This window comes from Chenopodium quinoa, unplaced genomic scaffold, assembly GCF_001683475.1.
Source record: "Chenopodium quinoa cultivar QQ74 unplaced genomic scaffold, ASM168347v1, whole genome shotgun sequence".
NCBI classification, from domain to species: Eukaryota; Viridiplantae; Streptophyta; class Magnoliopsida; order Caryophyllales; family Amaranthaceae; genus Chenopodium; species Chenopodium quinoa.
The window spans coordinates 1,583,150-1,610,041 of record NW_018745540.1 but is presented as its reverse complement, the minus strand read 5'-3'; the positions used below and the strand labels follow the sequence as shown (position 1 = coordinate 1,610,041).

General features: G+C 36.5%; 1 protein-coding gene and 1 pseudogene across 1 annotated transcript; one reads left to right on the top strand and one right to left on the bottom strand.

Moving 5' to 3' along the window:
• The first annotated feature begins 1,683 nt into the window (after positions 1 to 1,683).
• On the top strand, positions 1,684 to 3,090 carry LOC110716085. Its single transcript, XM_021894718.1, has 2 exons — positions 1,684 to 2,634; positions 2,782 to 3,090. Exons 1-2 carry the CDS (start codon positions 1,684 to 1,686, stop codon positions 3,088 to 3,090), a joined length of 1,260 nt encoding a protein of 419 aa, XP_021750410.1.
• Positions 3,091 to 15,465: 12,375 nt separating this feature from the next.
• On the bottom strand, positions 15,466 to 23,796 carry LOC110716084 (annotated as a pseudogene).
• Positions 23,797 to 26,892: the final 3,096 nt, after the last annotated feature.

The window sequence follows — 26,892 nt, the reverse complement described above, 5'->3', positions numbered from 1 at the left end:
TTGTGTTATGTTATTAAAATATAGAAACATATAAATAGCTTAGTTTTAATTAAGTTTTAAGTTAGAAAAGGAGAATTAAGTTTTGAGAAAAAAAAGCTTTCTAGGGTTTTCTTGGAATTTTCAGAATTCTTTGTTTTGGAATTAGAATCCATGGAAGCTTAATCTTCCGGATTCTTGGTTAAAGATTGAAGCTTTTAGCTACGAATTGTGAGATCTTTCTTCTCTTAATATCTATTGAATATATATTGTTCCTTGAATTAATTTCATGATTTGCTTTAATCAATTGCTAGGTTAGAATTATTTGATTCGCTTGCATCTAATTAATGTTTCCAAAGTAGCAACTTTAGGTTATTGATGCATGCTTTTGGTTGATAACTTGAAGAGGGAATAATATTATTGAAGAAATTAGACCGCTTGTGTTAATTTATTCAATCCTTGTTGATTTCTCCGTTTATTTTCTTCTTGTGGATAATTTAGAGCGCTTGTCTTGAATTGTGCATTGGAAAGGGTTAGAAAGGAGCGCTTTGCTATTTCTAACTATTTATGAGAATTTAGAATCTAGGAATTCTACAACAAGGTGTTCAATAGAGCTTGATTGAGGAGACTTCTATGATCAATTTGTATGTTCATTAGTGGATTTCGCATAACCAAGACTGTTCTTCTCATTGATTACCTATTCATTACGTTCGTTGTTCTTACTTAGTTCATTTATCATCATTGCTCGTGAAAACCCCCCTCGTTACTTAGGTTACTACCGTCCTAGAGTATTTCCACTTAGGTTTCCAGTTATTAGTCCCTTTTTCTCTGTGGATTCGAACTTGACTTCCCTAACTACGTTTATTTGCAGTTAGCTTAGTTGTGATATTTTTGGTTGCATACGACTGAGGCACACCAAATTTTGGCGCCGTTGCCGGGGAATTAAGGCGTTACTTTTTAATTGTTTATCTTAGTAAAATTTATTTTAGGACTGTTCTTAGCTATCTTTCTTTGTTTGTTCGCTAGGGTATGATAAGTACCCGTTCTGCTAACAAAGAAGTTTTGCAGTTTGATCCAGAAATTGAAAGGAATATTTCCAGGTTGCGAAAAGAGGCAAGAACAACCCCCAGTGAATCAACATACTCCTTCAATATTCAAGAAGAAGAGGAGATGGCTGACAATCGAACTCTAAGGGAACTCACAGCTCCCAACTTGAACCAACAACCGTTGTGCATTGCATACCAGCAGTTGGAGGAAGGTACTAATGTTGAGATCAAATCCGGTCTAATTCATCTATTTCCGGCATTCCATGGCATGAAAGGCGAAGATCCGAATAAACATCTGACAGAATTTCATGTGGTTTGCACTAGCATGAAACCGATTGGGATGACTGATGAACAAATTCAGTTGAGAGCATTTCCTTTTTCTCTCAAAGATGCAGCAAAGGATTGGTTTTACTATCTTCCCCCAGGTAGCATAACAACTTGGGCAGATTTAAAGAAGTGTTTCCTTGAGAAGTACTACCCAGCCACTATTTCTGCAAGCCTTAAGAAAGCTATCAGCAATGTGGATCAGAAGGAAGATGAATCCTTGTATGAGTATTGGGAGAGATTTAAGAGATTGTGTGCTAGTTGTCCTTACCATGGGTATTCCGATCAAGACCTCATCCTATACTTCTATGGAGGTCTAACTAATGATGACTTGAGGATGGTGAATGCAGCAAGTGGTGGAGGGCTAGTGAATAAGACTCCAGGAGATGCAACTAGGTTGATTGCAGAGCTAGCAGAAAATTCTAGGCAATTCAGTCAGAGAACTCCCACGCGCCGGGTGAATTTAGCAAATTCGAATACAACTGAGTTAGAGAGTCAAGTAGCTGATTTGACTTCTATGATGCGTGAGTTCATGGTGAACTCAAGGAATCCACAGCAACTGAATGCTTGTGGTTTATGCACCTCCATGGGACATCCCACTGATGCATGTCCTCAATTACAAGAGGAGCAGAATGAGCAGGCCAACGCCTTAGGTTTTCAAGGGCAAGGTCCGCAGAGAAGATATGATCCCTTTTCAAATACCTACAACCCAGGATGGAGAGATCATCCAAATTTGAGATATGGGAATTCCCAAGGAAACCAACAACATCAGCATGCTCAAGGTCAACAACAGTTTCAGCAATATAGGGCACCGTTCCTAACACCTCAAGGCCAAAGCTCTAATTCAGGTAATATGTCAACTGAAGAAATGATTAGATCACTAACTTCTAATGTTTCTACCATGCAGCAGAATATGATGCAGTTTCAACAAGAAACCAGATCAAGTATTCAAAACCTGGAAAATCAAGTCAGTCAAATCTCAAGTGCAGTAAGCCGACTTGAAGCTAAGGACTCTGGAAAGCTTCCATCCCAAACGGAGCTGAACCCTAAGCAACAAGCTAATGCAATAACATTGAGAAGTGGCAAAAAGTTGCAAGAAACTGTAGTTGCACCTAAGAAGGCTAAAGACTTGATTGGAGTTGAAGAGGAGGAAGTAGAACAAGAAACTAAGGCGAATCCGCCAACCTTTACCTCTTATGAGCCTGTGCCACCTTTCCCAGAAGCCTTGCAAGATACTCGAAGGTATGAGAAAGACAAGGATATTTATGAGACTTTCAGCAAATGTGAGGTAAATATGCCCCTCTTGAATGTGATTAAAAGTGTTCCTTGTTTTGCTAAGTTTATGAAGGAACTGTGTACGATCAAGAGAAAGCACAGGTTGGGAGGAAAAGAAAAAGTGAAGGTGAGTGCTCATGTTTCTGCAGTTTTCCAAAAGAAACTCCCAGAAAAATGTGGTGATCCTGGTATGTTTACTATTCCTGTTACAATAGGAGACACCACATTACACCGAGCCATGTTGGACCTAGGTGCATCAATCAATGTCATTCCCTACTCCCTGTTTAAATCTTTAGAACTTGGGCCTTTGCATGAAACTGGGGTAGTAATTCAGTTAGCTGATAGGTCCAATGTATATCCTAAGGGGGTAGTAGAAGATGTACTTATTAAGGTTGATGGATTGATCTTTCCTGCTGACTTTTACGTCCTTGACATGGAAATGACAAACAAGCAGCCCCCATCCTGTTAGGAAGACCTTTCTTAAAGACTGCTAAGACAAAAATTGATGTGTCTACCGGTTCTTTGACTATGGAGGTTGATGGGAAAGCAATTGTGTATAACATTTATGATACCATAAAGTATCCTGTTGATACTCATTCTTTATATTCTATAAATGTTGTCGATCCAATATTGCATGATGTTTCTAACATTGATCATGGGGATGAGCTCCTCACACCTATTACTAATGTTGTGTCTGGTGATTGCTTGGATTCTTCTATACCTACTAATGTGCAGGTGAAGGTGGCGGAATTGAATGAACAGTCCAAGCTTCCACCTATACCACTAGGGGCAACACCCACCCCGTCATCATTTCCGGGCAAGAAATTATCCCAGGTATACCACAAAGCAAAGAATAAGGTGTGGCATGACAAGATGAGCTCCCGTTGGAAGGGTCCAATTCAAGTTGACAAGGTCTATCCGCATGGAGCGGTAGAAATTCGGAGTTTAGAGACCAACAACATGTTCAAAGTGAATGGAAAAAGGCTCAAACCATACTACGAAGGGTTCAAGGTCGAGAATTTGGAGAACATCGATCTCTACGAGCCATCAATTGATTAACGAAGTTTCATGAGTTGTGTCGAGCCAACGACGTAAAACGAAGGCGCTAATCGGGAGGCAACCCGAAAACTCTTCCCCGTTTTCATTTATTTTAGTTTTTATTGTTTTTGTTTTGATGTACCAAGTGCTTTTGGTGGATTTATGTAGGAGGATGCTTTGGGAGTACGTATTGTGATAAAAAACAGAGCAAAACAGGTAAAAACAGGCTTTGGGAGGCAGCCCCTGCAGGAGCCGCTGGTAGCGGGCTGGCAGCTGCTCTGTAGCGGCTCTCCAAGCAGCCAAAAAATCCCAAAGTTCTGCCCCAGCCGCTGGCAGCGGGTCTGGTGCCGCTGCCAGCGGGTGTCCTTCAGAAAAAAAAAAGAAAAAAAAATATTTGTTTTTGCAGCAGCCGCTGCCAGCGGGTCCCAAGCCGCTGCCAGCGGGTCTTCCAGCAACATTCACCCTAAATTCCTTCTTAAGCCGCTGGCAGCGGGCCCCAAGCCGCTACCAGCGACATTCCTGAATTTTTGCCCTTTTAAACCCCTTTTTCTTCAATCCTACAATCCAATTCATTCTAGTCTTTATCCAAAACCCCAATTAATCACTTCCCTCTATCCTTTAGCAAGTATTCTTTATCCAAAACAACCCATTTGCCCCATTTTCAATCCAAAATTCAGAAATTTAAAAACCCCTCGTCTAACCTCTTTTCCCTCAATTTCAAGTCCAATTAAACCTTAACATTGTTTCAATTTCTAAATTCTAAACTTGAAATTTGAGGAATTGTGTGAACCTTGGTGTTTGGAGGTTTGGTGGGTTGCTCATTGTATTTTGAAAGAGGAGGTGAGATTTGTGCAATTCGTTCTTGTGCAATGGGAAGACATAACAAGTGAAGGCAACCTCTTCACCTACAAGGGTTGCAAGGGGGTAGACAACAAGGGGATACTTCAAGGGAGGGTGTATCACCCTCTTTTCCCCAAGCAAATGACTTCATGGGCATTCGTCTAACTACGAAAGAAAAGACTACATGGGTTCAACTTCAACAGCCCAAAAGAATGGTGCAATGCACAAAAGTCGTCGATTTGGAGGCATTGCAAGTGGTTGGTTTGGAGGAAGTGATGGAGCACGAGCGCACCTACTTATGTGAGGTATAGATGAATTCCTTTCCACTTTGACTAAGGGATGTCAAGAATTTCTTTCAATTTTAACAATAAGAACTATGTCATGCCTTATGCGGTAATTAGAAATGCGTTTGGTTGGAATAATCTTCCCATGGGCAACACTTGGGGTCCCCATAGTTCATTTTTCTTCTCGAGAGTTTTGAAATCCTTGATAATGCCGAATCTTCCAACTTTGGGAATCCTTCCCATTAAGGTGGTACTTATTTCTTCCCTTTCCCTTACTTTTGTTTTTATTGTTGTTGTTCTTGCATTGAGGACAATGTCTCATTCAAGTAGGGGGGGAAGCAATTCTTGCATATTTTTGAAATTTGTATAGTTATCCTAATTTAATGGTTTTTTATAGCTATTTCAATTATGTTTCAATGAAAAAAAAGAAAAAAAAAAACAAAGAAGAAAAATTGAAAAAAAAAGAGAAAAGAAAAAGAAAAAGAAGCCCTCTAAGTCGAAAACCTGAAAAGGCGGCTTAGGCAAAAATGGGGGCCCGGTTAGGTTGAAAACCCGAAAGGGCGACCTAAGCAAAAAAGTGGCTAATGAGCGGGTGAGGTAGTGAGATTTGGAAAAAGATGAGAGGCTAGGATGAAAACCCGAAAGGGCTCCTAGGCAAAATGAGAGAAAAAAGAGAGAAATGTACATGAATTTGATTCTTCAAGGAAATTTCGCATCTATTTTCCGGAGTCGGTGTCATAAGGGGAGGAGATATAAGGAGGTGTCGGGGTAGGTTTCATCTTGGTGATTTTGGGAGATAGTTGAGATTTTGGGGGAATTTGTTGATCATCTTAGGAATTTGAGAGCATGAGTTGTTTGTTTTCACTCTTGAATGTGGAAGTGTTTTTATGAGATTTTTGGTTAAGTTGAGTATTTGTTTGCCCAATTTTATCAAAAATTTCATTTCTTTAGGCGGTTGAGAATATTCATACTCATGGCTATGCGTTTATCGTTCCAAGTTGATTTTGGGGATGAATTGATAAATAAGAAAAAAGGGAGATTCAAAGTGTGAAGTATGGGGGAGTGTGATTGTGATTGGTTGATAAGTACTAGGATGTTTTGTTGAGTTTGAGTGCGTAGAGCTAGTTTGATTCCACCATCTTCTGTTTTGAACCTTAGTGAGGAGGATGTGTTTTATTCTCTAAGTTTACTCGAGGGCGAGTAAAGGTTCAAGCATGGGGGAATTTGATAAGCCTTCTTATCATGGGTTGAGAGAAGCATTTTAGGGTGTGTTTTGATGCTTTATATGTACTTTTGTTAGCTTTTGTGAGTTTTGGGCTGTGATCTCACTTATGTGCAAAAGGCGGGATTTATGAGTATAAGTAAGTGAGTGAGCTCGGGAACCAATGAAGAGTTATGTAAGAAGGATGGACCTTGGCTCGTGATTTGAGAGTTTTGATGGAGCATGGAAGAGCAAGGAAGAAAGCTTGAGGAAAAGGTGAAGCAAAGCAAGAAGAAGAAGCAAGGAAAGAAGGCAAAAACATCAGGAACCGCTGCCAGGGCCGCTGGCAGCTGGCCAGAGCCGCTGGCAGCAGGTATACCAGAGTGAGGGGCTGCCAGAGCAGCTGCCAGCGGGTCCAGAGCAGCTGGCAGCGGCTCTGGCAGAAATTCGGGCTGTTTTGGTTAATTTTCAGCAATTTGACTTTGTTTTGGCTCGTGTTTTGGATATTATTTTATTATTATTATTGTGTTATGTTATTAAAATATAGAAACATATAAATAGCTTAGTTTTAATTAAGTTTTAAGTTAGAAAAGGAGAATTAAGTTTTGAGAAAAAAAAGCTTTCTAGGGTTTTCTTGGAATTTTCAGAATTCTTTGTTTTGGAATTAGAATCCATGGAAGCTTAATCTTCCGGATTCTTGGTTAAAGATTGAAGCTTTTAGCTACGAATTGTGAGATCTTTCTTCTCTTAATATCTATTGAATATATATTGTTCCTTGAATTAATTTCATGATTTGCTTTAATCAATTGCTAGGTTAGAATTATTTGATTCGCTTGCATCTAATTAATCTTTCCAAAGTAGCAACTTTAGGTTATTGATGCATGCTTTTGGTTGATAACTTGAAGAGGGAATAATATTATTGAAGAAATTAGACCGCTTGTGTTAATTTATTCAATCCTTGTTGATTTCTCCGTTTATTTTCTTCTTGTGGATAATTTAGAGCGCTTGTCTTGAATTGTGCATTGGAAAGGGTTAGAAAGGAGCGCTTTGCTATTTCTAACTATTTATGAGAATTTAGAATCTAGGAATTCTACAACAAGGTGTTCAATAGAGCTTCATTGAGGAGACTTCTATGATCAATTTGTATGTTCATTAGTGGATTTCGCATAACCAAGACCGTTCTTCTCATTGATTACCTATTCATTACGTTCGTTGTTCTTACTTAGTTCATTTATCATCATTGCTCGTGAAAACCCCCCTCGTTACTTAGGTTACTACCGTCCTAGAGTATTTCCACTTAGGTTTCCAGTTATTAGTCCCTTTTTCCCTGTGGATTCGAACTTGACTTCCCTAACTACGTTTATTTGCAGTTAGCTTAGTTGTGATATTTTTGGTTGCATACGACTGAGGCACACCACCCGCCATTGCTTCACTTTGAGAGCTTGAAGACTAAGAATCACTCTCACTCTCAACAATACCACCAAGACCCCAGGACTCTTCTAGATATAGCCTTCGGACTTGTCTTAATGTACGGTTGATTTCGTGATCAATGTAATGTGTAGCTGATCCTTGAGACCTCCTTTGCATTCACCAAATCTAAACAAACAATTAGCAATGACTAGCAAGAGAGTAAATGGACAAAAGTAAAGCAACAAATTCCAATAATCTCACAATAAAAGTGCAAAACTAGCTGTCTCCCCGGCAATAGCGCCAAAAATTTGATGGTCGGATAATAGGTCGTTATCCACTACCCTAAATCAAATAAAACAATTTATATTCCTACACTTATACTACCGAGATAGTGATATGAAAAGGGTCGAACCACTAAAGAAACGGGGGAATTGTACGATTATAGCGAGATCACGAATCTATTGCAAAGGGAAAAGGGAGTTTTTGTGTTTTTGATGTTTTTAATGAGGGATTAAAACTACTACAATTAATGAAAGCAACTAAATGAAATGAAATCAATCTAGATGAACTAATATGAAGTAGAAATACTAGATTAGATAAATATGATCAAATCACTAAGGAAAGGGGGTCTCAATCATGATCAACTAAAGAAGCAATGATGATTAACATGGATAAATGCCAAGGAACAATAATTCTACCCAAAGAACTAATTTCCATGCAATTGTTCAAGCGAATTGAAGAAATAGATCAACACCTAAACTAGATCATTCCCATGCATCCAATTTAAAAATCAAACAATGGAATTAAAGGTGCACAACAATAACTCCAACCAATTTAAGCACAAAATCATCAACTCAAAGCAATATCCAATCAATCATCACCATTATCCAAACGAATCATGATCTTCACCCTCTTCCCTAGCTAGAAATTTAAGCTAGAGAAGAGAAAATAGCATCAAAACTACACTAAGCATGAATTCAATCTTAACCAAACAAAACATGATTCTAAATCAAATTAAAAAAATCAATCAAACAAGTAAAATCAATAAAATAGATAAAATTCAACACAATGAAAAACAATCAAACAAAATAAAAGGAAAGAGATAAGAGATTACTAATATGAAGCTTGATTAATGGAGAAAACATGAAAATACTTGCATCAGATTGAAGGAAACTTGAATAAATCTTGAATACAATGAAGAAACTTGAAGATTAAGCAACTTTCCCTCTCTAAAATCTGAAATGTTTCTCTCACTACAATATTCTCATAATACTTGGAAAACTAGATGATCTAAAAATTCAAGAAAAAGGCTATTTATACTACTTAAGAAATCCGGAAATAACGAACTATGCCGCGCCATCTCGTCTGCACCGCGCCCTCTTTCATCTGGGTATGGAGTTGGAACCTCAAAGACTGCGCACCGCAGCCTAAACTGTCGCGCCCGCGGTGGCTGAAGGAAAGGCCTTTCTCAATAAAGGAGAGGTCGCGGTGCAAGAACAAGGGAGATCAGTTATCAGGGATTCCGCACCCGCGTCACCATTTGTCGCGCGCCCGCGGTGATCAGCGAAAAGCCCCTCTCCAGAATCGCACTCCGCGCCCGCAGCTTTTGGGACTGTTGCACGCCCTCTCTAAAATGCCATCATTTCCTCTCCTTGGCCAACATAGCTTGTCATCCTTCTTCCAAGAGCACTAAAAACCTACAAAACAAAGACAAAAATGCTAAAAAACACAAGAAGAAATAAAAGAAGAGGAAAAACACAAGAGGAGGCAAATATAACCAAAATAAGGGTAAAAGCAACTGCATAAGGCACAAACAAGTGACAAATGATGGTAAATCCTCCCTAAAGAGGGGTAAAATAGTGGCATAAATGCCCTCATCAAAATCCCCCACACTTGCCTCTTGCTTGTCCTCAAACAAGACTAAAGAGAAAAAGAGAATAAGAAGACACCAAATGCAAACACTACTATGACCTAGTGATTTCATTATACGCCCTAGTCCCAACCAAAACGGGTCGCGTTCTCCTTACTAGCTTCAAATCACCCCTTAATTAGCTTCTCATGATTCCGCAAAGGAACCGGAAAAAAATAAATGAGTGTGGAAACATGAGAAGGTCATCCCGTCATCTCAATTATGCATACTCTCTCCATAGGTTTGAAGTCTATCACCTTCCACCGGCTTTTGACCTAACCCCACTTAAGTCTAAGGATATTTTCAAGGGTTGTAATGCCATGGCTAAAGGTATAGGTGGGGAAACAATTTGAAAAATTGGTGGTATTTCATAAGTGAAGCAAAAGAGGGGCCCTCTCTCAAAAACAAACTTAAGGAAATCACCAAGTTTCAAACAAACAAACATCAATATTCATTTCTCATAACATTACCACACTTATTTAAAGGGAAAAGAAATTTGATTATATATATATATATATATATATATATATATATATATATATATATATATATATATATATATATATATATATATATATATATATATATATATATATATATATATATATATATATATATATATATATAACTTGAAACTTCATTTGATTTTCTTAAATTGCACTTTGCTTACTCAAAACTCAAACCTCACATGCCAAATGCTTCACTAAACTAAGAGGGTTTGGAAAACATAGGCCATTAGGTTTGTAATGTGGTTAAGTCAAGAAGGGGAAAATATATGCTCAAATCGGTTAGCAAGATAGGTGGATGCAAAACAGAAAATCAAATTTGTAACAAAACAAAAAGAAAGATAAGGAAAAATGAGAAATTGTGCCCTTGTCCTCCCCTAGAGTGGCTCGATCACGATCTCGGGAAGCTAGAGGTCAAAATAAGGATTAATTAAGACATGCATAGTCAAGGATCCTAATGCGCCACTCAACAAAGTGATGAAGGCTATAAAAATATAACCTCACTAGGGATTAAAACCAAGCAATTACCATCCAAGGGTTTCAAATCCACTATAGAGAGCAACTCCATCTTACCACTTTCCCGTGAACTAAGGTTTCAAATGGCCTCAAAGTTGTTAATCTTGCTACCTTAACGTTAAAATTTGTCGAATTCAACCAAAAGCACTCTCAAACCGTGTTCTCCATCACCAACTAGGAAGAATCAAGTATTCAAAGACACAATATCAAAGTAATCAAGTCCAAATGTATGAGCAAAATACAAAACACATTTCTATCAACTTGCCATAGTATTGCTTGTCAAAAGAAAAAGAAATAAAAGTAAAGAAGAATCAAGAAATCAAATAGTTCAAAAATGAGGCATATAAAACAAGTAAAGTCTCAATAATCGTCATACAAAGATCGTTCGATATCAACATCAACGATCCCCAGGTTTTGTAGAACCAAAGCAAACAACCTCGAACTATTCAACTTCCTCCTAAACTAACCTAAACTAAGCACACCAATGAAAAGTAAAAGAGTAAAGAGGAAATGTCTCACCTAAAAGTCGCTTGAAGAAAAATAATGCAATCTTACAATTTCACCATTGAACCTTTTATTGCTTCCATTGCTCTTCAAAGTTACAAGTGAGAGAGATAAAACAAGAAACAAAAACTATACGAAGAAAGGTTAGATAAAAAGAGAAAGGAAAAGAAAAAGAAAACCTACATTATCAAACTTTGGGCAAAACCAACTACCCAAACTCAAACCATCATCATCATATCATCATCAAATTCATCATATCAAAAACATCATCATCAAACAACAACCAACAATAAGACACCTCATGCAATAATCAACAAGAGCACAACAAAAAAAATCCCTTTGACTTTCCCATGATTCCTTGATGCCTTCCCCTACACTTATCCAAAAACACACCTTTTTGACTCAAACACCCCCCAACACTAGAGATGAGCGCCGTCCTCTATGCTCCACATGCAAATAAAGGGAAAGGGAGGGATCAAAAGTGGGGGAACAAACAAACCAAGGGGGAACTAGTGGGAACTGGGGCCGGCACCACCATCACCACCACTCCAATCCTCATAAGAGAAGCTCGAGGGAGGGCCATGAGAATCCAAACTCCGGTGTAACCGAGAGGCCAACCATAATGACCTTTAAAGAGGTCTTTTTGGGAGGAGGTCAATTGGTCATAGAAAGGGGTCTAGGGTATGTAGGATTAACATAAGGGTAATTAGGGTCACCCCTATAATCACACCCACCCGGGACTCTATAGCCATAGTGACCAAAATTGTTGTCGTTGTTCTTATCTTCTTATTTGTTGTTGTTGTTGTTGCAAAGGAGGCTCTTCCTCCTCACCTTCATCGGACTATAATTAATCAGGTTCATTAGGTTAAGTGACAGGCTAGGTATGAAGAAAGATAACCCAAGTGAAAGTTGGGATTATTGAGGAATAATCCAAAGTTGGGATTAAAGAAAGTAAATTGGCCAAAGTTGGGATTAATAAACTGTATTTTTCCTTTAATAAAACCCAATATGAAATGAATCTTTTTGTGAAAATATTTTGGAAAATCGAATAATTTAGAAAAAGATAAATATTTTGTAAACCAGATTTTATAAGATAAAATCTTTCAAAGATCATTTCCATAAATTAAAACTTATCTTTTATAAAACTTCTGATTTTACTTAGCTTTCCAAGATTTGTCACGTTTCTAATAGATCTCATGCATAATTAACCAACACATATTTACAGCAATCCTAATAAGAATAAACTTAAGAAATACCTTATTAAAGACTTTAAGTCTATTACTGAATTGCTTCCTCAAACTTCGTAGAATGTGTAGGAACTTGGCTCTTCCCAGACGAGGACATTAATTCCTAGTATCTTCTTTTCTCCAACTCCTTGCTGGAACTCGTAAAGCAAGTACTTCTGGAACTTGCTGTCTCCAACGCAATCCAAGCTAGTCTTCTTAGCTTGCAGTCCTGCTCCTGTTAGGAAGCTTCTCTCTGTGTTCCTGTTAAGGATCACGTCTAGTTCCAATGAGGAACTCTTCTTCTATTCTCTTTATCTTTCCTTTAGTTCTCTTTGGATCTTCATAGTCAAATTACTCTTCCACTCCCTGAGTCAACTTCACATGTACTAATTCAACACTTAGAGAAATTGCATTAGTTGAAGTTTGCTTTTCCATCATCATCTAAACTATTTAAAGTTCAACAAGCTGCTAGGTGGTACCTTCCTGCGAATGGGATGTTGAAGATCAAATGGATGATGCGGTGTTTGCATGGTGATGTCAGTGTGGGAACGGGTGTTATTATCAGAAACCATGAGGGATCTGTGATGCGTGCTGCTTGTCAGCAAGTTAGAAGCAAGTAGGAGGCGGATGTTGTTGAGGCAAAAGCTTTCGTATTAGGACTAAAGCTAGCAATAATGTGATGCGAAGAGAGTGACTGTGTTGAATGTGATTGCTTGTGGTTGATTAACCTCGCTGTAGAGAAGCAAGGGGATGAGTCTTTTGTTGGCTTAATTGCTAGAGATAGATATCCAGAGCATTTCTAAGTTTCTTTGATAGTAAAGAATTGGTTCATGTTGTTAGAGAAGCCAATTGTTTGCCTCATGCTATGGCTCACTTTAGCCCACTCAAGTATTCGATTAGAGTGTGGGTAGGGGTTGTCTAAGCAACATTGATAATGTGGTTGCGACCGATTTTTGTTAAAGCATTAATGATAACAAGAAGTCATTTCTCTTTTTCTCCAAAAAAAAAAAAAAAAAAAAAAAAAAAGAGGTATAGCTAAACGCTTTGAGAAAAAAAAAATTTAATTAACTTGACAACCAAAAATTTAGAGTTTGAGAATTTTACCATACATGATAACTATATTACGGAGTAGGAATTAAGCATTAATTTGTTAAGTGGATTCGTTGTAAATTGTGACTACGGACCACAATGAATGTGCATTTTAAATTTTTTTCAAAAATGTATGCAGTCCAAGGAGCTTGAATAAATTATTACAGTGCACAATCCTTACATGATTGAAGATAAGATTCATAAGTTGTCCTGATACAATAAAAATTAAACAAAACAAATAGTAAAAACCCATTACACATGAATAATGCAAAAGATTGACACTCAAAATAAAATAAAAAATGAATTTGCCCTTTTATCTAATAATATACTCTCCTCCCCTAAAGTCTCTGTTCTCTCTCCTCCTCCAAAGGGAATTTTCTGCCGGAAACCTAGGGCTCGCCGGAGCGCAGCCGTTTCTCCGGCGACATTCCTCCCTTCTCTCTTCTTGTAATCTGCGTGCGAGGGTCGCCGGTGAGTAGGATCTGTTCTCCATTCTCGCCTCCTCTCTTCGCCCTGCTCTGAGGCGGTTTACATCTCAGAGACGCCAGAGCTCCGGCCGCCGCCCCTTGTCTTCTTCCCCCCTCCTCTGTTTTCTTCTTCTCTTGGGTTCTATTTCTCTTCCCCTTTATTTTCTTTTCCCCTTCTTGGTTTGGAGGTTTCCTCACACCGTTATCCTCCTTCTTCTTGGGGATTTTAATCCTTTGGAGGGGTTTGTGAGAGCCTTTTCTAAGTATTCGAAGGTTTTGAGGGGAGTGTTTAGATTGTCCACCTCTGTCGTCGTTGCCCACCTTTGTGTGTAAGGTTTGTGTTCGTTCAAAGGGTCTCACCGCCGGTGAAACAAGGCCTAAGGACTAGGCCTAACGGCGCCGTCATAAAGTTCATCGGTATTTTTGACTGTGACGGAAAAGGTAAAGTTAGGGTTAGGGTTTCGTGGGTCCTTGCGCCGGAGGTCTTGGTCTAACGCCGCCGTCAAGAGTAGTTAGTGACGGATACGGTGAAGTTAGGGCTAGGGTTTCGAGTTTCCTAGTGTAAGTGGCTTCGGGTTTTTGGTTTGGACAGTGCTCTCCTCTAGTTTGTTCTCTTTCTTAAGTATGGTTTTTCTTAGTATTTATCAGAGTTTAATTGCCTTAGTTTGTGTTACGGTATGTTTTAGCCCCCTTTGGTTGTTTTCCGGGCTATTTAGTTGTTTTGGCTATAGTATTTTGGATGGTTGTGTGCAGTGGGAATTAAGATCATGTGTTAAGGATTGTGGTGTGGTTGTTATGGTAAGAGAGGTTAAAGGTGTGGTTGTTGGGGGTTTGAAGAAGAAGTTTGCCTTGGCTAAGGTGAAGTGTGTACGTTGTTGGAGTGGTATGGGTTTGGTTTCTCTTCCCTCGAATGTAATGATTTTTTTGGTCATTACTCTTGATTCTTATTATCTGAAGTAGGCGCCCAAACTTTGATTTGGGGTTTCTCGAGCCTCAACGTTGTCAAAGCTTTCTTGCCGACAAGGAAAGCTATTGATTAGAAGGTCACTAGTTCAAGTGACCCGTTTGATGACCTTGGTGATGAGTTAATCCGGCCAGGTAAGGATTTGCTAGCCATGGTCAAACAGTTTCGATCCCCTCCATTGCTCTCTTCATGGAATGTAGTTTTTTTTTTCTCCTTGGTTTGTAAGGAGTCCCTAATCTGGACTCATCCGGCCAATTCAAGTTTATTTTCGTCTTTAATCTCAAAAAATGTTGTAAAGGCTTTAGTGTTAAAAGCCATTGTTTAAGTTTAAGTTCTTGTTCTGTAGGTTGTAAACTCTGGTTTTATAAATACATTTGCTAATGTCAAAAAAAAAAAAAAAAAAAAAAAAAAAAATTTCTCCTTTTAATCCTAAGGGTTAAGTAGTGAGCTAGCTCCTTGTGCCTGAAGCCTATCCACTTTCGCAACGGGCGGAAAAAGTCTGGGAGATGATCTATATGTGATATATTTCTTTTTCTTAAATGGATCGATTGGCGAAAAACATGGATCAATCATTAACGATCATTCCACCTGAAACCCCCAACTAGTTAGATTATAGTCATTGCCATTTTACCACGTGTGTCCATGGACACACAATAAGACATAAAAGATTCCTTATCAATATAATTATACTAACAAATATAATGCTTTCCTTATGCATATAATTATAGTACTACCTCCGTTACATATTAGTTGCAACTTTGCATATTATTTGTGAGAGATAAAATATTCCAAAGTTGCAACTAATATGTACCAGAGGTAGTAACAAATATAATTAAAAGGTATTTCTGTTGCAAAATTTTAAATTTTGATGATTTCATGAACCTAGCGAACTAAAGTAACGTACCATTAGGGTGGAGAAATTGGCCAGTAAAGTAGGATGAACACTAATTGCTTGCAAGAAAAACATAGGATGGCGCGAGTTTAAAAGGTTGTCCTGCTCTATCCATTGCCGCCTCTTTACCAAATGTTACAACCCTTTCGACTGGAAGTGAAGCCACTTCTAGAGGAGTCCATATGGGACCTGGTGCTACCCATTCACTCGGATTCCTCGTTTGATGAGTTGGAGACCAAGGCTTCTGGTGAAGCTGACAATGGCTCCTTTGGTTGAGCTATAGTCAACTAAAGTTTGTTCACCTATGTATGCCAATGCTGAGGATGAGTTCATGATGCTGCTTCCTTCTTTCATGTGCTTCATTGCATGCCTGAAAAAGAAAATCGTTGTATCATACAATCTAAGAACTCACTACTTTGTTGTGTTGGTCGGCTAGACTAGCAAGCTAACACGAACGTAAGATTACTGGCATCCTCATTATAGTCTATACTTTAACATGTTATTGTTATAAGTGGCGAATCTTGAGTTTACGGTATGGGGGCCAATGGGCCATATTTAAATCGATTAAAGTTATACTCCGTATATATCTAACCATTAAGAGGTAACATTTTATATAAATTTTCAATGCAATGTATTCTATGCCTAATAAAACTTTAAAATAAATTAGGGGGGAGGGGGGAGGCCAAACCGCGATGAGCCTTAATGAAGTTCATTTCCTGATTTTTAATTTGGTAAAATTAATTTCGAAACATCAAATATATATATAGGAAAAATTGCGAGGAAGATCCTTTTAAGTGGTCGACCTTGTGTGGAAGGTCCTTTTATGAAAAAGGTGGCACCAAAGGTACTTATATGGAGATTGGGTTGCGGGGGGATCCTTTGACCAAACTCCGGCATTGACCAATGTTTTCCGGACAAAAAAAGTCACATGCATGGCACGTGACAACTTAAGTGCCCCATTTTTTTTTCTTTTTTTCCCTTTGCCTGTTCTTCCTCGATTTCCCTTTTTCCCTTACAATTCCCTCGTATTGAACCCTAATTTGAGAACTTTAATCCCAAACTTCAATTTTTGTCCCCAAAATTACAATTAAAGGCCAATTGAAGGCATTCAACGCGAGTCGTACAAGGGTAAGGTGACAATCCCACTTCAATTTCAAGTTTACTTTTGCAAATTGAAATTTATCTTTGTCTGTTGTACATTGTAGTTGCGCAAATTGATGAAGAGGTGAAATTGCGGTCTTCCTGTTTTCAAAAGAACATCGTGGACCCATGAAAACCCAAGAAGAAGACATTGGTGTTGCAAGTTCTTTGATTTTGAAACAATACAGAGTGGTTGTGATTATTTCAAGTGGGTTGACACTGACATGGTTGATTGGCAAAAGGATGTGATAAATGTGTTGTTTGTTGAGAAACATAGGATGGATAGTGACCAAAATGTCCTAAAGGCAAGAGTGACATGTTTGGAGCAGGAGAACAGAAGACTGATTGAGCAAGTTCAGCAAATGCCTAGACAGCCAATTGCAAACAGGGTTGGTGATGGTGTGATTATTAATGATCAGTTGTTCATTTTGCTAGTGTTGTGTGCAATTGTATTAGTGTTGGCTAGTATATTAGTTGTGAAACTGTTTGGTTAAAGGTTGTATTAGTTGTTTAGGCATGTTGTTCTAGTTGGAAATTTGTAATGAACCAATTTGGTTGTTATTATTATCAATGAGAAATGAGATGAACACATATTTGGAACTAAAATGCTTTAATATTCATGTTTAATTCATTCCAAAGCATTCAAAATACAACACATAAGTTCTAAAATGCTACCCAAGTTCCAAAATGCTGTTAAATGTGTCCATACATAAACATAAAAGTCACTTATACATAAGTGACATACAAAACATGAAAGCTAATTTAAGCTAACACAACTAAGACTTAGAAGCTGATCCCTGCTGTATACAACTCATTAAGGTGGTCTTCTACTTCCTGGGCTTAGCAGCAGGGACCTTGTCTTTTCCCTTTGCTTGACTTGATGCAGACGGAGTAACTGTTGGCTGGAAAGGCTGTGTTGATGCCTGAGACAGAGTTGGACCTTCAGACAGTGACTATAACTGTGACTACTGTGAGGGTTTGGTTACTGCAGTAGATGTTTGTGCTTTCGAGGTTGCTACCCCTTTTTGCTTCCTAGGCTTATCACCTTTGTTTACAAGAGGTGGTGGTTGTAGAGGCCTGAAACACTTCTTGGCATTGTGCCCTTTACCACCACATCTGCCACATGTGTGTGGCTTTCTTGCCCTTTTCACATTCTTCCCTGTTCCCTCTCCCTGTTCTTTATTCCTTTTCTTTTTAAAGGGTCTACTTGGCATGATTCTGTGAACAGGGGGCAGAGGCTGAGGCATAGCAAATTCACCCCATTAATTATGTCCTAGCATTGCATGAAATGCTGGAGCATATGTAGCAGCATAAATGGCAACATGATAGGCTGGGTGTACAAAATCTTCATAGTTAAGTCTTCTTTTGGCTATGCAAGCTAAGGCATGCCAACATGGGATACCCATCAAAGTCTACCTATAGCAACCACAAGTCTTATTTTCAACATTAACAACAAATGTCTCTTTTTCATCATCCACCTCAAATTCATGTAAATCTGCTTGAATAATTCTCATGTTCCAATTTCCGTCCTCTCTCTATCATCTTCACAACTGATGGCGTGATTAAACCTTCAAAATCTTTCAAGCCTTCTCTCTTAGCACAGCTTCTCTTCATGACATATCTTCTGATCCACTCCATTAATGACAAGATTGGCATTATTCTAGCTTGCTTGAGCACATTGTTGAAACTTTCACAGCAGTTGTTTAGTAGATTTTCTGACTTTGCCCTAGGACTAAAGCCATATCTAGACCAGTGAAAAACTGGTATCTCAGAAAGATATTGAAAAGCATCCTCACTCAACTTCCTAATCTCTTGCATATGTTTGTCAAATTGATGCTGAATGGAAAAAAAAACTCTACATCACTACATGTATAAAGTGAAACAAGTTCAAGTGGAGGAAACAAACTAGTAAGACATACAGACCTTAGTAAAACTCCTTGCAGCCTTCCAGAAGCTCTCTTTGTATATCTAGCCTGGGAATTTGAGCTTAAAATTTGCCAAAATATGTCTGCAAGAAAACCTTGTTTCTGCATTTGGGATAACTGCGTTGAAAGCATCAAGCAGGCCTTGCAATTACTATCATTTTCCATGTTAATAATTGGCATAGAACACTTGGGTAGCAATTTCAGTAAAGCATTTAAGTTACTTTTTGTCTGTCACTCATGAAGGTAATTGGATCTTCATGCTCATGCACCCAAGTCATTGATGCAGCAACAGAGCTTATGTCATTGTCCAGCAACTCAAGAAACTAAGTCCAGGTTTCTGAGCTCTCTATCTCTACAACAGCCCAAGCAACTGAGAAAATATTGTTGTTACCATCTTTGGCAACAACAGTAAACAAAATCCCAGGCCAAGGTCCTTTTAGGTGACAACCATCTACACCTAAAATGGGCTTGCAACCAGCCATGAATCTATCCCTCTTTACATGGTTGCAAGAAAATGTACATTCTCTAAGAAATAGGTGGAGGGTTGTCTATGTTTTGTAGCTTCACAACTGCAGTGCTACCTGGATTATATCTCTTGATTGCTTCAACATAATCCCATACTCTCTTGTACTCATCTGCTGCATTCCCATGAATCATTTGCAATGCCTAATTTTTTTCATAATAACACTTGTAATACCTAACTTCTACACCTAATTCTCTAATTACTCTCTTCATGAAAGCACTCATTTTATATGTGGGGTCATCCCTCCAATCCTCCAAGTATCTCTCGGTCAGATACTCACTAGTAACATGTGCATTTATATGCTGATGCCCACATTTATGTTCCTGCATAAGACTTTTAATTTGAAAAGTCTCCTCATCTTTCAATTTCTTAGCATGTATCCTAAACAAAAACTTCCTTCTATTTGGACAATTACTAGCAAAAAAATTTCCAAAGAAAAAATTACATGCACACCTTTTAGCATAGAACATAGTTATCCTCTTACTCTTGTTGTGCAAAAACATGTAATTGTATCCATTTTCTATAGCATGGTGTCATAATGCCTTTCTAAACACCTCATTTGAAGCAAATTTCAACCCAGCAGTAAGGTTAATCTTACTCTCGAAATCAATATCAGGGTTAAAAACACAGTACCTAACTTCTTCATCATCTGAACTAGCTTGACTATCCAACTCATCCTGACTATCATTCAAGTCATCATCATCTTCAACTCGTACTTCACCCTCATCATCACCTCTATGACTGTTCCCCGCTGCCTAGTTTGAATACTCCCTAAACTTCTATTCACATCTTCAGTTATCTCCTAATCAACATTGGCAGCAAACAATTCATCATCACTTTCATCTTCAAAATCAAGATCACTCAAAACCACATCATCATCCTCATCTCCATCACTTTGAATAGCAAGATTCTCTTCACCTAGTTCCGGAATGGATTCAAGAGAAACAAGTGGTTGTTGAGTGTATTTGAAGACTAACTTCCTTTTTTCGTTCTGAGTTGTAGAAGGGCTGGGTGTGTTTATCAATTGAAAAGCAGCAGTTTCAGTGATGTTCAAGACAGGGTTGTGGGAAGAAGTGGGAATGGGTGAGCTTATATTTCCAGATCTAGGGTTCCTGCATTCAATAGCATGTGCTCCCTCCTTTAATGCACTCTTTTTCTTTCCTATGTCATCACTTTGAGCTAACTGTGACTCACCCCCAACAGATACCCTATCCTTATCCAATGATGTGGTAACTGAGTTAGCAGATATATAACTACCTAATGATGTGGACCCCCTCCCCCTCAGATTTTGTATCTGTATAAAATCCCACACTTGGACCATATATAAGCCTCCTAGTGTCTTGAAATTTTGGCACATGTATCAACTAAAGATGAGACCACCCATCTTTCTCAGGTGCACACAAGAACTCAGGGATATCATTATCATCTTTCAACCTCTCTTTCCCTGTGAATAAGCTGTACCCATGCTTCCTAAACCATAACTCACCCATTTTAGTGTACCCTAATTCCTTCTTAACCCAGTCTAAAAATTCAAAGTAACACACTTCCTTAACATTAGGGTGCAAAGACAGACCATAAAACTCACTATCACCATACTCATAAGTTGTTTTCCCCTTTCTAGTCACAAAACTACCACCATAATATAGTCTTATGTTAATTGGTTTCGACATTTTCAATACATCAATTGGGCAATCAAACCTGAACAACCAATCACATAAACTATCACCTAAGTACCAAATTAAACACAATTAATTACCATTTAAATCAACAAGGCAAATCTAGGGTTGCGCATCTTCTGAAAAAACACAACAAAAGGAAACAAATTCAACACGGTAACAACATCCAACCACTAAATACAGTATTTAATTAGGTATTTAACCCTAATTGTTTGTCTTTTTCCCAACATTGAGTATTTTAATACGCAATTTGCAAAAAACAAAATTAAAAATTTGGGAAGAACGTACCTAAGCCTAATTATGCGCTTGAATGAAAAGATGCGGGCCTTGCTTTTGCATTTTGACTTCCTTTCCGTTGTGGGTTGCTCTTCACCATTTTTACAGACCAAATTAGCAATTTTGGAAAAAAAATTTGCAAAATTTTACTACTCTGAAAGAGACAGAACACCAAGAGAGTTAAGACTTACCAAATGAAGAAATTGTGGGGTTAATATCCTGCCAGATTGCAATTCGCCATTAATTTCATCTACAATGAATCGCCATTAATGGTGTGTAGCTACTAGTCACGTCAACTAGGTTCAAGGGAAATAAAGGAGGTAAAACAAAATTGTAAGGGAAATCGGGGAAGAACAGGGAAAGGGAAAAAAAGAAAAAAAAACGGGGGGGGGGGACTTAAGTTGTCACGTGCCATGCACGTGACATTTTTTGGCCGGAAAACTTTGGTCAACGCCGGAGTTTGGTTAAAGGACCCTCTCCACAATTCAATTTCCATATAAGGACCTTTGGTGCCACCTTTTTCATAAAATGATCTTCCACACAAGGTCGACCATTAAACAAACCTTCCTCGCAATTTTTCCATATATATATAAATAAGGTAAAAATGATAAGACCTGTTATATTCATAACGTAGATTACTTTTCCTCCATGAAACACTTACTTTGCCATAAATATATAGGCGAAGATGTTGATTTCAAATGTTGTTCTCCGTTGCTCCTAAGTGATATCTTCAATATTCTCTTTGTAGTACTGTACAGCTGCATTATTCACTAAGACATCGATGCGTCCAAACTGACTAACAACCTTATCAACCACCTTCTTGCATTCATCTTCACCTAGGCGAAGATCAGCTAGAATGGCAATAGGTTCACCTGCATCATTTTCTTTCGCCGCTTCTCTTATCAAAGCCAAGGCATTATCGGCATCTCTATCCTCTGGCCCTTTAACATATGTGAAGGCCACATTTGCGCCCTTGAGTGCGAAATAGTAACAAACTGCTCTTCCTATTCCTGAATCACCACCTGCTTATGATAAAGTGTAATGATTCTGAATGTTTTCCCTGAATTTAAAAACATTCAGAATCATTACACTTTATCATATGAACATGTAAACTATGGAGAATTTACACTAATACAAATTAAACCAACCACGCAAACATGCATAAATTTGGATACAGGTTAAAAAAAATTGGTGTCTTATGGTAATTGGCAGATTGTGTAAAATAAAAAATAGAAAATTAGATACAAACACAATATTTTAGGAAACACAAAATGGAATGCATGCATAATTATGAAATGAAGGGAGTATTAAAGAACAATCTAAGTAATATCTTGATATCAACTTATTATACTCCCTTTAAAAAAACTTGTTTTGTGTGCGACTGACCACACCATGTGGCCGCTTGTAAAAAACAATGTAACCCTATGACACTGTTCGATTTACCCATGTAATACTGACCAACTAACCCTATAATACTAACGAAATAACCCCTGCAACACTGATCGAGTAACCCTATAACATTAACAAAGTAACCCTATAACATTAATCGAGTAAGCCTATAACACTAAAGTAGAAACCCCCATAATAGTTGACCACCCCGTGTGTCCAGTCACATATAAAAGTTGGTGTTTAAAAAAATCTCCAAATTTTATTTATCTTTTTTGCACAGGTATAAAAATAGGTAATTGCTCTCCATTAAAGGGAGAAAAAATTGACCCGAATGAACTAATTTAAAACCGACTAAAAAATTCAAATTTAGATTTTAATTTACATGGACACAATAATTCAGCATGACTCAAACTTTAATAAAAGAAAAACAACCCGATCCCACTTTATGGAACCGAAGCTAGACACCCAAACTGACACTACATACTATTCTGCATACCTTATGTGCAATCCTTTCAACCCACCTCTCATCATACTATTGAAATACAACTCTATCACCATATTAAGTGGTAAAAGTATAAATAAATCAACAATTTTTTTTTTTAATTAAAATGAATCGAATATTATAATATAATTACAAAAATGTCATGCTAACATGTTGAAGTATATCCTACCAAATAACACATATAAATGTCCCACATTGATAAAAGTTGAGAGAGTCGAACACTTTATACGCCTAAGGGGTTAAACCTCCTATTGTCATATGGTTTTGGAATGGAACCTCCTTTGGTCTTGTACAATGGACTATCTCTCTTGGTGACGAGTGTGGCCCAGACCCGTATTTAACATAACAAGACTTTTTTATTGATTTATTAATCACTTTTTTTTTTTAAGGAATATTTATTTATCACTTTGCATCAAGGTTAATGGGGGATTCCTCCCCTGACCACCATAAAGATAAATAAAAAAAATGATAAATATATATATGCATGGGTACGCTCTATTATTCCCAAAGTCATTTAGAGAAAAATGTATGTCTTACTTGAAGCTTGTTGGATGGTTTATATTGAGGATTGGTAGAAATAGGGAGTGGATTCATCAAATACTGTTTGCCTGGTTGAGTTTCCTGGCTTTGTGGTGGAAATTTCTTATATTGGCTCGCCATTTCCCTTTATTTGACTTGCTCCTATTACAATCAAAATTGGAAAGTAATTATTCTTTTTTGTGATCGAATAATGTTTATACTCCGTTATAGTTTAAGATTTAGAAATGTAAACCAACCCAAAACCAATTATATATAGATAGAAATTCTCACGTGTATAGTATTTTGCATTATTATTAGTGGTCATACATAATACAATATAGTTTGTGGTTTTTCTTATTTTAGGATTTTAGGACCACAAACTTTTTTTTGGCTACATGACCAAAAATGTTAACAAGTGAGCTTTAGTTATATGGCAAATAATAATGCTATCAAATCCAATACCTCCCGCAATCTTAAATGCATAATTAATATTAATTTGATCATCTCATTGATTTTGCTATTTTTTGTCCCATTATTATTATTATTATTCATATTTATTTTTTTTATATAAACTTTTGTTCAATTATATTTGTGTTTATTGATAACATAACGAATAAATAAATAAATAAAAACGGGTGAGGGTAGCTATGAGATTTAATAATATCTTGTGGAGGATAAACGAAAAAAGATTTTGGTCCACAAATTTATTTTAAGATGTATATTTATTTTCTATGCTAAGAACAAGGAAAATAATAAATATAGCCTAAGAGTTATGTGCATATTTAAGATGTTTAAAATGAAATATTATAAATCAATAAATATTGATTATATGGATTTGTTTGTGTTTTTATCATGAATTTTCTAATTTTTATTAAATAAGATTTAGTAAAACTAAAGATCCTATATATATCCCACAAATTAAAGAAATGTTAAGGATCCTAGTAGGGCAAGGGCTATATGGATTTTTCTACATTGCCTAGCAATATTATTTCAACCACTTCTTAGCAATATAATAAAAGATGAACCTATTGCTATTGTCATAATCCATATGGCAAATACAACAATAATAGTAGCTCCATCATGGATAAAGGTCACTTAAGAGGAATAGCTAATGGAGAATTACTCCTAGACTACCTAGAGAATTTTGAAGCGGGAAAGAACTTTATCTTCGGAATATATACCTATTTGACATTTTTGTAGATTAGGATGTGTCATATACTGATATGCATATACAACCAAATGTATCCAAAAATTCTGCATTAAAAAAAAAATTCACTAAAAACCTTGTATTTTATATAGGATTGGAAAAATAACATTGGTAGGGAAGAAATACATACAAGTCCTTATTACGATAAAGTAGTCCCACCTTAGTTTGATGAATAGCACAATAATGTAACTTTTAGTTTAGCCACATTTAAAGCAATAGTTGTAAATTTGTAATATTTGCTACTTAAAAGAGCAAGATGTATAGTTTAGAAGCAACCTATAATATGAAGGGCAGTCATAGGTAGAGAGTTAAAGGTACAGAAATTCTTTTGAAATTATTATTATTAACATAAAGAAGGTAGAGAAATTCAAAGTGAATTAAAGCTTTTCATAATTCCTTGGACTAGATCATGAAGGTGCTCATGAGCAAAATACTTGAAATTAAGTACCTTGGTAAAGTCGAAAGTGATAGGCGCTTGAGATTTCATTACTGATTGTGCTCATCTATTGGTCAAAGGTAAAGTCCTTTTAAAAAGTTCTTTAAAATAAGATCCATTTATAATATATTTAATTTGGTAAAAAAAATAATAGAGAATCAATAAAAATAATTTTTAACAAGTAAAAATAATTTTGGTTTGGTAAAAATACTTTCAGTTCAGTAAAAATAATTTAAGTTCAATAACAGTAATTTCTAGTCAATAATATTATAGATATCTATTTACAAACAAAATTACAAAAAGTACACTATTCTATAAATAAGCGATAGGATATCATATGTCTAAATATCCTGCATTATCAAAAGGGATTACATGACCGTATTAATAAATATTCAAGCCAAAAAATTTATCCAAAACATTTATCAACAATCTGGGCATCGCCCCGGCACAAAACTAGTAACTAATAAATAAAGCTAAACTTTTAGCCAGGTCATGAAATAGCGACACTTGACGTTTCAACATTTTACCAAGTGTCGTGTCACATAGGCAACAATTAAAAAGTAGTATGACAAGTAGGATTTATTTGGATATATTTTTCATAAATAAAAAAGTTGTGTTTTTATATTAAGATAAAAATTGAGATAGATTTTGTATGATAAAAAAGTTATTTAGATTTTTGTTTTCAATAAACTTTGGATAGATATACAGGATAAAATTGTTGGTTTAGAGTTTTAATTCCGATAAAATACCAATATTTCACTGGTACAAAATAAATTATAAGTTTAGCCAGACCACGAGAAAACAACACTTGGCGCTTTAACTTTTCACCTAATGTCGCGCCACGTAGACAACAATTAAATAATTTATCATATAAATTTATTTTATATCATTATTTTTTTGTAGCGAAAGAAGTAGTTTAAAACGTACAACATTTGTTTATAGTATATTCTAATCGATTGAAATAAAATACTTCACAATCTAATATGATTTTATTATTGTATGTAGACCTGTCAATCGGGTCGGATCACAAGTCATTTAAGGTCGAGTCACTTTAGTTCATAGGTCAAGAAATGTTCAACGCTAGCCCAAAGTTCGAGTCAACCCAACAGGCTTAGAACAATTTTTTTGTTTAATTAATTTTTCTACAAATTTCTGATATTTCAAGCTTACTTTGTTTGTTTTATTTATTTTATTTATATTTTTTTGATAGAACATTTTTACCAATATTATTATTAGTCATTACAAGCCTACTACGTTATTTAAATCGTTACAAAATCACATCAGTTCCTAACTACTTTTGTATCAATAATATATTTTAAAACTCGGTATATAGATTTAAAAAATTATCTTAAAATTCAATAAACAACCCAGGCATCGCATGGGGCACCAAACTAGTATATATATATAAAGGGGAGTTTTTTTCCCGTGTTTTTAGAGAGCCACATAGGATTTTAATTTTTATAAAAATATTAGAGCGCCATGAAAGATTAATATTTTTAAAATGTTACAATCGGATTATGCCACGTAAGATTAGTTTTATTTAAAACGCTACGTAGGATTATAATTAAAAAAAAAAAGGCCACAAATATTTTTATAACGCTACAATAGGATTATGCCATGTAAGATTAGTTTTTTTAAACCGCTACTTAGGAATATAATAATAATTAAAAATTTATTAGAGCGTAATATAGGCAATTGTTATATTTTAGCCAATAAACAAAGAATTGCAATTTATTTTATATCTAAAATTTTATATTAATTATAAAATAAAAATTAGTGCGTTTTCTATGTCACTGGCTATATCGTGTGGCTGGCTAAGAGACACCAAAACA

What these genes read in the sequence shown, in the direction of transcription:
- LOC110716085 (XM_021894718.1), top strand. Translation starts at nt 1,684, where the DNA reads ATGGTGAATGCAGCAAGTGGTGGAGGGCTAGTGAATAAGACTCCAGGA. An exon ending in AGACTTTCAGCAAATGTGAG is followed by an intron (nt 2,635 to 2,781) that starts GTAAATATGCCC and finishes GTTTTCCAAAAG; the next exon opens with AAACTCCCAGAAAAATGTGG.